This window comes from Cibotium barometz, chromosome 7 (genome assembly GCF_041138505.1).
Source record: "Cibotium barometz isolate CiBa-2024 chromosome 7, ASM4113850v1, whole genome shotgun sequence".
Taxonomy (NCBI): domain Eukaryota; kingdom Viridiplantae; phylum Streptophyta; class Polypodiopsida; order Cyatheales; family Cibotiaceae; genus Cibotium; species Cibotium barometz.
In genome coordinates this window covers 56462412-56476850 of record NC_141052.1, presented here as the reverse complement: position 1 = coordinate 56476850, position 14439 = coordinate 56462412, and the positions used below count along the sequence as shown (strand labels likewise).

Below are 14439 nucleotides of genomic sequence, written 5' to 3'. Positions count from 1 at the left end.
AAGTTTGCAAGAGTCATATTTGGACTGTTCAAAGAATGTCGAAGAGTCATATATAGGATCCCATAATTTGGCCCATAGCTTGGCCCATAGCAATGGCATCTATGTTCAAGAACATTATTTCTACTAGTAGCTACCCAAGTTTGCAACCCTCAAAACATTAAGAGACATTACTTAAGACCCAAGCATCAGAGCTTCTCCATGAATCATAACCTCTCTATCTTACTAACTCGCAATGTGGCCAGTAGTACCCTTTCTCTCTATCTCTCTATTACCAATTTTTCAGGAGAGACAGCCTGGTACTCCGATTATTGCACCTGAGGCATGGCATACTTATGCTAGAGAGCTATATGATGCACCAGGACAGCCCCCCACCCCCCCTCCACTGGGAGCCTCGGATCACATGGGATACATTGTGCCATTGGACAGATCCGGACCTCATCACACCAGCTATACGGATTGAGACATGGCGATATGTGCATCAGATCGTGGATGACCACATTTGTCAGCTATGCTACCAGGAGGTAGAGACAGAGGAACACTACATTTGCCGATGTACAGTCTATTATGAGATCCGAGGGAGATATCACTGCCTCTTCCGAGAGGGTTTTGGGCCGTTACGCAGGGTCATGGAGTTTGAGGATCAGAGATGCCTCGGATTGTTTCTACTTGAGCTCAGGAGACATAGAGAGACCCTCTTGGTAGACAGGAGGCCGAGCCATGATGTACCTAGACAGAGGACCCTGACAGATTTCTTCAGCACCAGCACCAGCACCAGCAACCCAGCCCACACACCTCCTGATACCTCCTTCCATTGGGCCATCAGAGCACCGACCACGCTCCCAGGGAGTCACCATTGATAGAGCAGTTATCTTAAATGTCGTGCTCGTCGGCCACACCCACCAGTATCCCGACCACGGCATCCTCACCATCGCTAGATCATAGCCATTATTGCTCGGCATCAGAGGCGCCTACCTCGCTTCTACGACCTCTCCATTCTAGACAGCCCCATGGCGGAGATACTTGATCTAAGGAGATACTTGATCTAAGGAGAGGGCAACACTTCAATTGATCAGCATACATGGATCTACCTGATATACATTTTCTAATATTTTCTAGTATTTTCTACTCAGTATCATCTCGGAGTCTTGCAGTTCTATTCTTATAACCGTAGGACAATCAGTTTGTTGTACTTTTTAGTCTTGTTCTCTTTGATGAGACACCAACTTCAGATGTACTCTCAGTTTTGGTCTCATAGGCCATTATGGCCTCTTAGAGACGTTAATATATCATTTCATTTCTATGCCTTGTCAACCCATGATCTTCCTCTCTCCACCTATGCTCTAGAATGGTGATGGTTAGCTAGCAGTGTTTGGAGTTCCTTCCTCTCTCCCTCTCACACTATCACCCTTTGCCACTGTAGTGATTGTAGTAGTGCAACTTGTCGATCGCCCATGGGTGACAAAAGTTAATTAGAGGCCATACAAGTTCCTCCTCCTTCCTCGGTCTGTAGTATAAAAACACACACATACTCCTCCTCTTTCCCCATCGTACATGCGTGGCGACTGTTCGTGCAGGGGCTGATGGCATTTGGTCATCCCTTTTTTTTATCAAAGGTCCAAGAATTTTTCTTAAAAAAATTTAATGAGCTTGGACCTTTGTCACGTGCATCCCGCACTTGGATGCCACGTAGACATTTCTATACAGAAGGTGCAGGACCTGGGATGGTGAACTGGCCCCATGTGAGCCCACTGGGACGAGTCAGCCAAGGATCCATCTCAGTCATCCAAGGTCAGGTGTGCATTGTCCTGCACATGAGTCCAAGGTCAGATGTGCATTGTCCTGCACATGAAACAGTGCCAGTCCACGCTGTGAGTCTCCCTCTAGAATGATGTCAGTGGTTTTGTGTATCTGGTATGGTACCGGATGCCAGATCACTGAGTAGACTATGTTTAGGACAAGGGGCTAGTCCATAGGGCTACCTCGGAGCTTAGTATGGGCATGGGAATGGTGTGAAACCATCCCCATGTGGGCGGCTGCCTGCTTTTATGCTGGCCGACTGCCCCTGAAGGGTAGTATAAATAGGAGAGGTCCATAATCCCATAATTCATCTCATTTTTCACCAAGTGCTCAAGCAAACCAAGGGGCCAAGATAGCCAAGGGCTTGTTAATGCAAAGGGGTGAAGGATTCAGGTCAAGGGGAGGATTTTCCAGCCAAGAAAGGTCAAGTTTTCTGTATTTGTTTTCAGATTTACATCATTCTAATAAGCAAATACACCATCCGTAGTGGGGGCCCTATAGAGGGTAATTGGGACCCAATACTGTGTCCTCTCCATCTCCCCCTTCTCTCTCTATTTTTTGCACATCTTCTTTCAGTTTGTGCGTTAATTTTCGGCGCAAAAAGAGTGTTGATTTCTGAGTTTTGAAGTACTGATCTTTCTCCGAAGCTTCTGCATAATATAGTGGTATCAGAGCCTACTTCAAGGACAAAGATTCAGCAAAGAAAACCAGAAAATTTTTCTCGCTCGTGTGGTTGGTTTTTAGACACCGGTGGACTACCCCTTTCGGGAGTGACTCCTGTCCCTCGAAGGATGGTTGGGTTTTAGCCTCCGGAAGCCTCCGGAAGTCTCCCACACAGATAGTGGATGGTCAATTGCATTTTCCCGTTATGGTGAGCTTCGGCAAACGAGAGAGAACCAAAACCATGGGACCAGAGTGCACTAGCAGGCAGCCCAGCTAGGGCACCCGCCGGCTTGAGTGTCACAGACATGTTCCAGCAGATGATGTGAGCACTCACAAACCAGACAGTCAAGTTGGATGAGCAGAAGGCGCGGATCTTGGCTTTGGAGGAGCATACCCGCCCTCCAGCGTCATGTTTTCCATCTCCTCCTCCCTCTCCTTCCGTATCCCAGATACCAGATCCTCGTCACAGCAGGGACCCTCTCGCAGGGTCACAGACAGTTGCAGCCAAGCTCCTTGCTTGAGTTGCAGATGCGCATGGAGATTCGACAACCAGAAGACGACGCCATGCGACACGTGGAACACGAGCATTACCTCAGAGCTTTGGATGCCAGATTGACACCGGCGGCGCCCTCGAATCATTTTCTCGAGAAAATGAATTTCAGTAAGTATAATGGTAAACTCAATCTCACAACTCTTTATTCATGGTTACATCAATTTGAAGCTTACTTTGCCGCAGTTAGGAAAATAGATACTGACAAAGTGATCTTAGCTAGTTGGTACTTGGAAGGTGAGGCCATTCCATGGTGGACTTAGTGGGCTCATGCCCACACCAGAGCAGGTATGGCAGCTTATGTGTGGGATGAGTTTGTCCGCGACCTTAAGCAGCGGTTTCTACCGCCCCACTACCTTGAGCGACTCGAAGATGAGTTCAGGGGAGCGCGTCAGAACGCGCAACTAGTCCTTCACTTTGCCAATAAAATTTTGACCTTGTGTCTGCAATTAGGCTTATCTCATACACAAAAGGACATACTTCTCGGGATTGTCCGAAGAAGCCTCCAAAGGCCACCGCCGCCTCCACAGCTTCCGTGGTGGTGAGCTCAGCTCCCACACAGACCCCAGCGGCTACCCCTAGTTCTTCAACCCCCGGTGCTTCAGTTGGAGCAATTATTAGCCGGGAGCTCGAAGATAAACGAATTGCTCAAGTCCTTTGGCTACATAGGTGGCCAGAGAGTCGTTGTCTTGTTTGACAGCGTCAGCACGGAGGATGTGGTCACGGAACAGGCCGCTAGGCGTGCTCGTTTCGAGCTGACTCCTCCGATGGACAAACAGGTTGAGGGTTTTAGCATAGGTATGACAACGAGCGTCAAGTATGAAGCTCTAGGTGCTAAGTTAGTGATTCACGGCATAGAGTTTGTGCGTGACTTTATGGTTGCCCCTCTTGTAGGAGCAGACATAATTTTGGGTATCCAGTGGTTTCACAAGTTTCTTCCTGTTGTCAAGTGGGACAAGCACACGTTCCAGATCAATCAAAATGTGTCAAACATCCTGGTGACCATGAAGTGTGAGCCAGGTATAACAAACTTTCCGCTCATAAGCCACTTGTTTGCAGGCTAAGCGAGCAGTCAGGAAAGACGCACAGTGTGCGATGATTTACATCCAGACAGCCCAGACGGTGGCTAGTGCTTCCGAGAAGTACTCGGTTCTCCATGAAAAGTTCCAGAAGATTTTTCTTCGGGACAGTCTCCCTCCCTAGCTCCCCCCGTCGGAGGATCATAGGATTGACCTCCTCCCAGGCTCGGAACCCCCGAGCAAGTTTCCGTATCACCTTTCTAAGGCAATGGAATCCGAGTTGGTGGACCGCCAACTCCAAGAATTGTTGCAAGTTGGCTTCATCCGCCCCAGCGTGTCGCCATTTGCAGCACTGATCTTGTTTGTCAAGAAGAAAGATGGGTCTTCTCGATTGTGTGTCGAATATCATGCACTCAACAAGCTGACTATCAAGAGCAGATTCCCGATGCCTCGAATTGACTATATTCTCGAGAGGCTAAATGGAGCTAAGGTGTTCTCCAAACTGGATTTAAAGAGTGGGTACCACCAAGTACGGATTGTAGAGGGGGACATCCCCAAGACAGCCTTCCATACAGAACGGGCCCACTATGAATTTGTGGTCATGCCATTTGGTTTGACGAACGCCCCAGCTACATTTAACCGCATGATGATGCGTATTTTTCGAGAGTTGATTGGAGAGTGTGTTCATATTTCTGGACGACATACTCATATTTTCAGCTACAGTTGAGCAGCATGACATTGATGTGGAGAAAGTCCTTAAGTTGCTGGAAAGCAACGAGCTCTATGTCAATGAAAAGAAGTTAGAATTTTATCTGTTCCCCCAGGTACATTACTTGGGATATATAATTAGTGCTGAAGGCATTCGACTTGATCCGGCTAAGTTGGCCGAGATTGTTAACTGGGAAGTACCACAGACAGCTTATGACATTAGATCATTTGTGGGTATATGCTAGGCATATTCCACCCACATTGACAAGTTTTCTGATCTCTTGGGCAGACCTCACCGATCTGCTAAAGGGAGTGAAAACAAGAAGGCAAAAGATTCGAATGACTCCACGAGCGTTGGAGGCATTCCAGAACCTCAAGGTGGCTTTGTCATCAGAAGCGCCTTGTTTAGTCCTTGCCTCGTGGGACGAACCATTTCAAGTGATCACACCGATGCGAGTAACATCGCAATTGGAGGTGTATTGCAACAGAATGGTCATCCCCAGTAGCTTACATGTCTCGTAAGTTACTGCCCGCCGGAGAAGAACTACTCAGTCTATGATCGTGAACTCCTAGCAATTATACAGGCCTTGAAACGTTGGAAACATTTCCTGTATGGTCGTGACTTCAAGGTTCGCACTGACCATCAGCAGGTGCATTGCGCTGGATTCAGACGATGCCAAGTGCACAGTGGAGTGATCGACAACATTGCTAGAGTCAGATATTCCAGCAGTTATGTGGTATGATTGAGTACCTTCCAGGAAAGGCCAATCCAGTGGCTGATGCTTTGAGCAAGAAGGGACAAGTATCTACGATTCAGACCACTAGACTTGACCTTGTTGGTACAGGACTAGAAGACATGAGAAGCACACGTACGCGGATTCTGAGGAATTCGGTACTCAGTGGGAACAGGCATTGGATGCCACCACAGGACCATGCCATTTTCTGATACGCGATGATTGGCTTTTCTACAAAGACCGACTATGTGTCATGAAGTCATTTCGGGCAGCTCTTCTCCATGATGCCCATGACGCCATTACAGGTGGTCATAGGGGCATGAATTCGACTCTGGAGAAACTAGAACGGTAATACTATTGGCCAAAGATGAGGCGTGATATGTTTACATATGTACAATGCTGTGACATTTGTCAAAAGGTGAAAGCTCCTCGTGGAAAGAAGATAGGGTTGTTATAGCCTTTGCCATTTCCTGAGGGTCCTTTCCAGGACATTTCGATGGACTTTGTCACAAATCTGCCTCCCAGTCCGAGTAAGCGTAATATGCAGTGCTTAACTATTGTTGATAGGTTTAGCAAATTTGTTATGCTTATTCCGTGCAGGGCCAATGTGACCGCCGAGGATGTTGCCCAGCTATTTATTCGGCATTGGTACTCGATTGGCGAGATTCCTAGGACCATAGTGTCAGACCGAGATGCCAAGTTTACCAGTCATTTTTGGAGGGCATTGTTTGATAATTTTGGTACTAAGTTGAATTTTTCTAGTGCATTCCACCCATAGACAGATGGCCAGACAGAAATATACAACCAATTGGCCTTTGATGTGCTGAAGTGTTATGTCCATGATCAGCAAGGTAAGTGGGAATCATTTTTTCCTTTAGTTCAAGCTGTTTTGAATGACTCTTTTTCTTCAGCTATTGGCAGGACTCCATATGAGGCAGCGTTTGGAAGACCTTTCCAGTCGTTGTTAACAGGACTTTGTCTCAGTACCCGAGGCGAACAGAGTGACGGAGTCCTACCAGGAGATTTTAGAGTCAGTAAAGGACAGATTGGCTAAAGCACAAGAGGCCTATACTCGACAGGCCAATAAAGACCGAAGGGATATGAAGTTTTTGGAAGGAGATTGGGTGTATCTTCGGATTATAAAGCAACGATTGAAGCAGGTGGGCAAGAGATGCCCAAAGTTGTCTTTCAGGAGCTTCGGACCTTTCCCCATCATCCGGAAAAAGATTAATGAGGTGTCTATGCAGTTAAAGCTACCTCCAAGTTGGACTATGCACGATGTATTTCATGTTAGTTGGTTAAAGCCATATGCAGGTCCACCCCCTTCAGAGGTCAAAGATGAAGCGAAACCAGACATTGTGGATGAAGCAGAAGTAATGGTTCCAGGACAGATCCTTCTGCACCGTTTCAAGCATGGCTCAAGCCAAAGATTACGACCGTTCCTCACAAAGTTTCAGGACCGAGGAACTCATGAAGCGGTATGGCTCGACAAAGAGTTCTTTGAAGATTATCCGGTATTATTGACAAATTATTTGGAGGCTATGCAGCTTCCGTCAAGTTAAGCAGAAGGGGATGTCACGTGCATCCCGCACTTGGATGCCACGTAGACATTTCTGTACAGAAGGTGCAGGACTTGGGATGGTGAACTGGTCCCATGTGAGCCCAGTCCGGGAACGAGTCAGCCCAGGGATCCATCTCAGTCGTCCGAGGTCAGGTGTGCATTGTCCTCCTGCACATGAGTCCAAGGTCAGATGTGCACTCTCCTGCACATGAAACAGTGCCAGTCCGCGCTGTGAGTCTCCCTCTAGAATGATGTCAGTGGTTCTGTGTATCTGGTATGGTACTGGATGCCAGATCACTGAGTAGACTATGTTTAGGACAAGGGGCCAGTCCATAGGGCTACCCTGGAGCTTAGTATGGGCATGGGAATGGTGTGAAACCATCCCCATGTGGGCCAGTAAGGCCCAGGTTGGACCCACCAGCCATGCAAGGGCTGTGGGACAGCCCTAAGGCAAGAATAAGGCCATTTTTAGGAGAGGTTACAGCCTTCATGGGGCTGTAGGGCAAGTATGGGGCAGCCCATACAGGCTGCCCAGCTCATGGATTGTGGGCAAAGGCTATGCCCAGCCTTCTAGAAGCAAGCACCTGCCTCCCCAGCAGCTTGCTAGGAAATTTATGCAGCATTTATTGGTATTTATTTGAGCATTTAATGCTAAAAATACTCAGTCATGGGAATATGCTACTAGCCGCCTGCTTTTATGATGCTGGCCGACTGCCCCTGAAGGGTAGTATAAATAGGAGAGGTCCACAATCCCATAATTCATCTCATTTTTCACCAAGTGCTTAAGCAAACCAAGGGGCCAAGATCGCCAAGGGCTTGCTAACCCAAAGGGGTGAAGGATTCACGTCAAGGGCAGGATTTTCCACCCAAGAAAGGTCAAGTTTTCTGTATTTGTTTTTAGATTTACATCATTCTAATAAAGCAAATACACCGTCCGTGTGGTGGGGGCCCTATAGAGGGTAATTGGGACCCAATACTGTGTCCTCTCCATCTCCCCCTTCTCTCTCTATTTTCTGCACGTATTCTTTCAGTTTGTGCGTTAATTTCTGGCGTGCGAAAAGAGTGTTGATTTCTAAGTTTTGAAGTACCGATCTTTCTCTGAAGCTTTCGCATACTACAACCTTGGTCCCACACAAAGCTATAATAAGGGTTATACCAACCATCCTCCAAGCACTATGATGCAAGCCTTCCCAAGTTTACCTCTGTATACCTAGCTACTCCCTTCTCAAGTGTGCGTCCCCCTACAGTTAGCAACAATATTCTTAAATGTGACATTAAACATGTATGCCTAAAAAACTATATTCGTGCAAATGTCCATCAACATTAGTGGTGGGATCTTAGTAGCTCTTTCCAAGATATTCTCCACCATAATGAGCCTTGTGGAGGCATAAATTTTTGACAGCTTAACCTACCACTCCTACCATTTGTATTTCTTTATCATCGAGTGGATGTTGGAATCTTCATCACGAGCTTCTTTAATAGCCATATAGATCCAATAGCTCTAAGTTAGTCACAAAGGCATAAATGTGACTAGTACACCCTTTCCCAAAGACACTAGAATTCCTATCTTTCCAAATATGGCAGAGAAGACTACTCCCAATGTTATTCCATAGAATAGGATCCATATGCGTACATTCACCAAGAAGTATCTCTTTCCATGAGAAGGGGATAGTAATCATGCAAGATGTTAAGAAATTTCTTATTGCTTTCACAATTCATGGATAGATGCATTAAATATTCTACACCTTTGCCACACCTGGAGCAAATGCCATTATAAACCCCCACTCTTGTAGCTCTCTAGCCAGACCAAACTACTTTGTGCAGAATAAGCCCGAGAAAACAAGCATGTTTGGAGCAGCTACTAGAAAAGACCCAAATAGATTTGAATCTATAGGTCCATTGATAGGCATTCAAATTGATGCCCCATCTAGCATTCAAATTAGCTATAAGAACAGAGTTATCACCTAGAAAGTTGATTATAGCACCTGATATCCAAGAGAGATTCCTTTTAATACCTCTTACCATTCCCTATGAGAGGGGCCAAATACCTATATCAGAAATTTGTCTGATCCTTTCCCTTAGAAGTGCCCTGCAACAAAAAGTAGTAGACAAGTGTTCCAATAGAAGTGAAGAGCATTCCCACTTATCTTTGTTCCACAAATCTCTCCAAGATTTGATACCAACTTTGTATAGCTTGTGAGCTCTATTAAAGTCCTATTTATCTATGCTAGGAAGGAGGGAACCAAACCAGCCAAAGTCCTCTAGAATGAGTCTAGACTAAGAATGGTGGGTGTCTTTTACCTGAAGGTAGGGTTTCCAAGCAGCAACCCACATGTTCCTAATCAGAGTTGAACCTTTAGGAATGAATTCCTTCCTAGACATAAAGATTTGCAGAGGAGAGAACCTTGTCCAGCACTTCTTTTACTTAAGCTCAAATATGTGACAGTCTATTTTGATCAATAGGGCTCTATTTTGATCAAGAGGGAAGTGATCAGAAATGAGAATAGACTTGTCAAGAGAGCAATCAAAAACAAAAGACAAATTAGACAGAGAGAAATTTACATAAACCTTGTCAAGTCTAGCTGCCTTGTAGTAGCTCCCCTCCTATTTGTTAGTTCAAGAGACCCTCTGTCCGCGCGCAACTTGAATAAACAAATCTCTCTCCCGCGGCTGGCTGGGGATATAAAATTTTTAGCCGTCTCTTAAGTGACACAAATCAGTATGCAAACATCGCTAAAATAGTCGTTTTAGACATTCGCTTAAACGACGGCTCTCAAAATGTCGTATAAGCGATGATTTTTTTTTAAATTTTAAACGTCGCTTAAGCGACAATACGTCGCTTAAACGACGCATTCGTCATCGTATAAGCGACGCTAGATAATTTAAACCCCCTCGCTAGACCCCCCAATGGCTTGTAGTGAAAAAAATGAGCATATATGTCACCCGTAAATTGAATTCACACATGGTTTAGCCACACACGGACATATCCCCTCCGAGTCGCGATGCCCCCTTGCATGACATTGACTTGTAGACTGTAGTTCATAAAAGATTATCCCCTACTCATCCCCTAGTCTATGAATGTATTGTAGCTCTCTCTCTTTCTCTCTCTCTAGCAATATTAAGATAACTAAACACATCAAATCTTTTACTAATAATAAGTATTTACACTTTACAAGGATGATTAATAAGTATTTACGCTTTACAAGGATGATCAAAAATTGTGCAGGCAGCTTGCTCTACGTGACTTGTCTACAAATGGCAAGAACTCCCCAAACTCACCGATACGCGAGGTTACAGGTAAGCACCTCAGTGATTGGGGCTATACAAATGGTAGTATATTGAGAGTTTACATGTGGAATACGTGATGTGATCACCATGTAACGATGGGGTGGAACAATTCTTCTCAGAGATCACCATGTAATGATGGGGTGCAGCTATTGTTGTCAGAAGTAGTACATGAAATTTTTGACCTTTTGATGGATGTCAGGGAGAGTAGGGACTACAGATTTGCTGTAGTTTAGCTTCGGGCGCATCGCTGCCTGCAAGTGGTAGCGAGCTCTTAAAGCGGCGTGGTGTGCGTAGTAGGCGGGGGGCACAATGGAGACGGAACGAGTGCATCTGGCATAGGTGTAGCAGAGGTGGTAGATGAGGCTTTGGAGGTCATCCGATTGGAAGCCGATCTCATCCCATAGGACGTGGTAGTGGGCAGGTTTGCTGGTTCCCCTCTCTCCGGCATGGCTGCAGAGGTAGAAATTTAGCTTATCTGTGGGGTGGGTGATGGTGGTGTCAACGACGGTGCCTGGCAAGACGTTGTTCATGTGGTGAGGTCGATCTGTATGTTGATGAGGATGAGATGCATTGTGAGGGTTTTGCTGGCTTTGGGGAAGATGATGGTCACGCTGGCTATGGTGCTGGTGATCAATATCGTGATGTGTTGGAAAGAGCCTTGTGTTATGCCTCTTCTGCACAATTACGAGTGTGATTTTGGGGTTGTAGCCCTCTCCTCCCACCTCGCGTAAGGCTTCTTTCAGCATCTTCAGCTCTGTTGCAAGCACACAGGAGAATTGACCCTCGCCCACTCCATCTCTGAAGAAGAGAACCCTCTCGGGGACCTGCTTGGATTTCTCACAGAAGCTTTGCCAGAGCTCTTTCACCATCTCTGCGAGGTCTTTAATTATTTCTGACCTGCACTCCTGGGCTCTCCTGCGAGCAACATATCTAGTCGGGGACGGCCAATCGGAGCTTGCCACGACGGCGGCTATGGAAGGTGATTTGTCATCTTTGGAGGGAGGGTGAGAGACGTCAGCTCCAAAGATGATGGTTGGCTTGTCAAGCACGCTACATAGCTGAGGTATATCACGAGCGAGCGCCACATTGCGACCTCCGAGCTTAGCGTTGATCTTGAGGGCGAGGTTTCCGAGAAGCTGATTGTTGGCGTTCTTCACATTCGCCGACAGACAGCACTGGGTGACGACTCCGAGGTCGACGTCGCAGTATCTCTTGATGGCGCCATAGCTGTTGTGCTTTTCTCGCATGACGCATATAAGGAGCTGGAGGGGCTGCTTGCTTTCGTCCTTGATGCTGCGGAGGACCTGCTGAAGCTTGGTGGCGACGAGATAGTCATGGGAGCGGGAGACGGGCTCCACCGCAAAGCTCTCGCTCATCCACACACCCATCTCCAGGCACCTTTCCCTCAGCTTGCATGCGAAGGTCCTCATCTCCTGCAGGCTGGTGTGCGAGTCGAAGCTCACCATGGCCCACTCGCTGACGCTGCATCCCTCCACCACCTGTGCACCCACCTCCGTCATGCTCCACTTGCCGGCATCGTAGTTGGGTGTTATCTCCCTCACCACCCCCGCCCCCCCGTATCTGAGAGTCGGAGGTGGAAGCTGGCGGGCTTCCACCACCGTCGGTTCGGTGCTCACGCCAATTCCAAACTCTCTAAGAAATTCTCCCCTGCATTAGAATAAAGACCAACAACATTTTTTTCACAGTAAACTCAGTATTTTTTCTCTTTAAAATTGAGAAATCCCATTGAAATTTGGCCTTCTCTTTTTAACATAAATTTTTGGTTATAAACCCGATGATGTGTTCAATTACAAAGACTACCTTTAAAAATTATCTTTATTCTACTCAGTTAAAAAAAAAAGGTTTTGTTTGGTTACTGTTTCAAACTTCAAACCTGCAAAAGCTCGTGAAAGTATAAGGGATTTAGTGAAAGAATAAGGGATTTTTGAATTAAAAAGTGAAAATGTGTGTGTTTATTTAGTTAAAAAATAGTTCAGGTGACATTCAGGGCTTTTTGTCCACTGTACGTGGAAACTAAATAATTAAAAAAACTCATATATATATATATATATAACCTTAAATAAAATCCTTTTAATTGAACTCACATGTTATCTACAATTTCACTTAAAGAATAATTATGGATAACTTACTTAGCTGGACCGTGCTCATGATCCATGATTATCTTAATGATCTCTTGCCTTTTGCGAGGCTCCATGTTAGTCAATTCCCTCAGACTATGTTTGTCACGAACGCTCAAATTCCCTCGGAACTTTTGGCCCTCTGAAATCCTACATACCTCCATGGGTAGATAAGTGGTCCTGCTAGCTCTCATCTGCAAGCAAGGCAGCTTCTTGTAGCAAACTGAGAAGTTGTAAGTCTCTTTGAAGTACTGCACTATAGTCTTCTCCTCAGCAGCTTTCATGTTCCCTTCACCTGCCCCATGATAGCTAAACACCAAGTCTTCAGTTCGGCCCTGAGATAAACCAACAATTTTGTATCTCCTCTCTGACTTATGGTGAATCACCTCCACTTTCAGCTTATCAAGAGCCTTCCTAGCACACTCCCATATCCTAGGAGACATTTCCTTATCGGGATTGAAACCCCGGACTTCCTCCTTTAGGAAGTCTATAACAGGAATGCTCTTGCAGAAGGGCATGGCGGAGAGGTCTACAATGCAATGGATCCCAATTTGGGTAGGACGGAGGCTTTGTGAGAATCCGCTCCAAGCAGTGAAGGTGCTGCTGCTCATGCATGCCTCATGGAAGCCTTTGGAGAAGAAGTACTTACCTAATGTGGTAAGGTGACGGGAAGGGTTTTCTCTAAAGACAATAGAGAGAGCTTGAAGGGTATCCTGAGGTATAGGGGTAGCGCTTGTGCAAGCTTGAAGATAATCCAAGAGTGCTTCATAGGGGCGAGATGCCACTTCTTGAATCTCTAGCTGAAAGTCTTTGGAATACTTATTGTTTTCTGCAGAGAGATGAACTGTAAATTTGAAGGATGTGAAGGGCAGAGACCCTGCCGTGTAGAGGGCGTGACCTCCGTCATACACCGGCAACCTTCCTTCAAGTTCTGCCCTGAACTGCTCTACAAACTCTCTCTCTATCACCAGCGCCATTGCTTTCGAAATGGGTTCACCATCTGGTAGAGCAGGTGTCATCACCAGCTTGTACTGAAAGATCATTTTAGAATTGGTTAAGTCGACCAGGAACTGGTTGGTTGCAACCATGATCTTCTTTCCCAGGGTGCCCATTTTAGGCCGCCCAATATGAACAGAATTAGAATGATCTTTGCTCTGGCTGGGTTTAGCGGTGTCAGCTTTAGCTTTTGTAATGGCGGCCCTAAGGATGGAAGAGGGGCCCTTTTTTATGCAGCTTTTGATCAGCTGGGGCTTCTTGACGGCAGGTCCAGCTGGTTGGCGGACATAATGCGCCACGCTGGGACCAATAGTATTGTAGCTGATGCTGTTCATGGCGTTTGTAGGAAGAGGCAGAAGTCCATCTCCTGCATATTCACAGAACGCCTTGGTAGAGAATCAGTAACACGCATTAGCCTCATCAATTATATTGCAATGCAGCAATGGAGATAAGCCGTGAGGTACTATATTACGCTCGTTACCTCTGCCTGATCTGGCTCCTAGATCCGGAGCGATAGCTTCAGTACTTGTGTGTGGACGTCGCTGCAGCACCGACAAATGATCAATGCCGGAGGAGCGGTGGTGGCGGTTGCCGGCGGCGGCTCCATGTGCCCAGATGGGCACAACTGGGGCGGAAGGCGAGAGGGGGGCAGGCACTAAGAAGCCTGCTCGGTCAGGAGGGCGGTTATATGCGGAGAAGCTGCCAGAGGGGGCACGCTGCCGTGCGTCATCGTCGCCGCGTCGGGCCTCCATAGGTTCCGGCTGCAATCCTGCTTACTGGGGAAGGCTAGGGCTCTCACAGCTTATGCGGGCTTATGGCTGTCTCGGCATCATCGCCCGTCCCTCGGCCCCTTCCGCCGTACACGCTACTGGGCATTCTCCACCTTGGGAGATGTCGCTCATGTTTCGGTCACACTCCCATTTGTAAGATTTTCATTGGCCAATTGCTTCACGGCCGGCTCCAAGGATTCCGGAAGTGATTGCCA

General features: G+C 46.7%; 1 protein-coding gene across 1 annotated transcript; it reads right to left on the bottom strand.

The window, feature by feature from the left end:
• Positions 1–10397: 10397 nt before the first annotated feature.
• Positions 10398–14206, bottom strand: LOC147637224 (protein argonaute PNH1-like). Its single transcript, XM_086801027.1, has 3 exons — positions 13936–14206; positions 12471–13821; positions 10398–11988 (listed from the first exon to the last, which is right to left on the bottom strand). The coding sequence occupies exons 1-3, from the start codon at positions 14204–14206 to the stop codon at positions 10476–10478; spliced, it is 3135 nt and encodes a 1044-aa protein (XP_086657153.1). The 3' UTR covers positions 10398–10475.
• Positions 14207–14439: the final 233 nt, after the last annotated feature.

Excerpts from the sequence above, each read along its gene's own strand:
- LOC147637224 (XM_086801027.1), bottom strand. The coding sequence starts at position 14,206 with ATGGAGGCCCGACGCGGCGACGATGACGCACGGCAGCGTGCCCCCTCT. Across the intron at positions 13,822-13,935 it reads AGGAGCCAGATCAGGCAGAG|GAGATGGACTTCTGCCTCTT; the intron begins GTAACGAGCGTA and ends GTGAATATGCAG. Across the intron at positions 11,989-12,470 it reads CATGAGCACGGTCCAGCTAA|GGGAGAATTTCTTAGAGAGT; the intron begins GTAAGTTATCCA and ends ATTCTAATGCAG.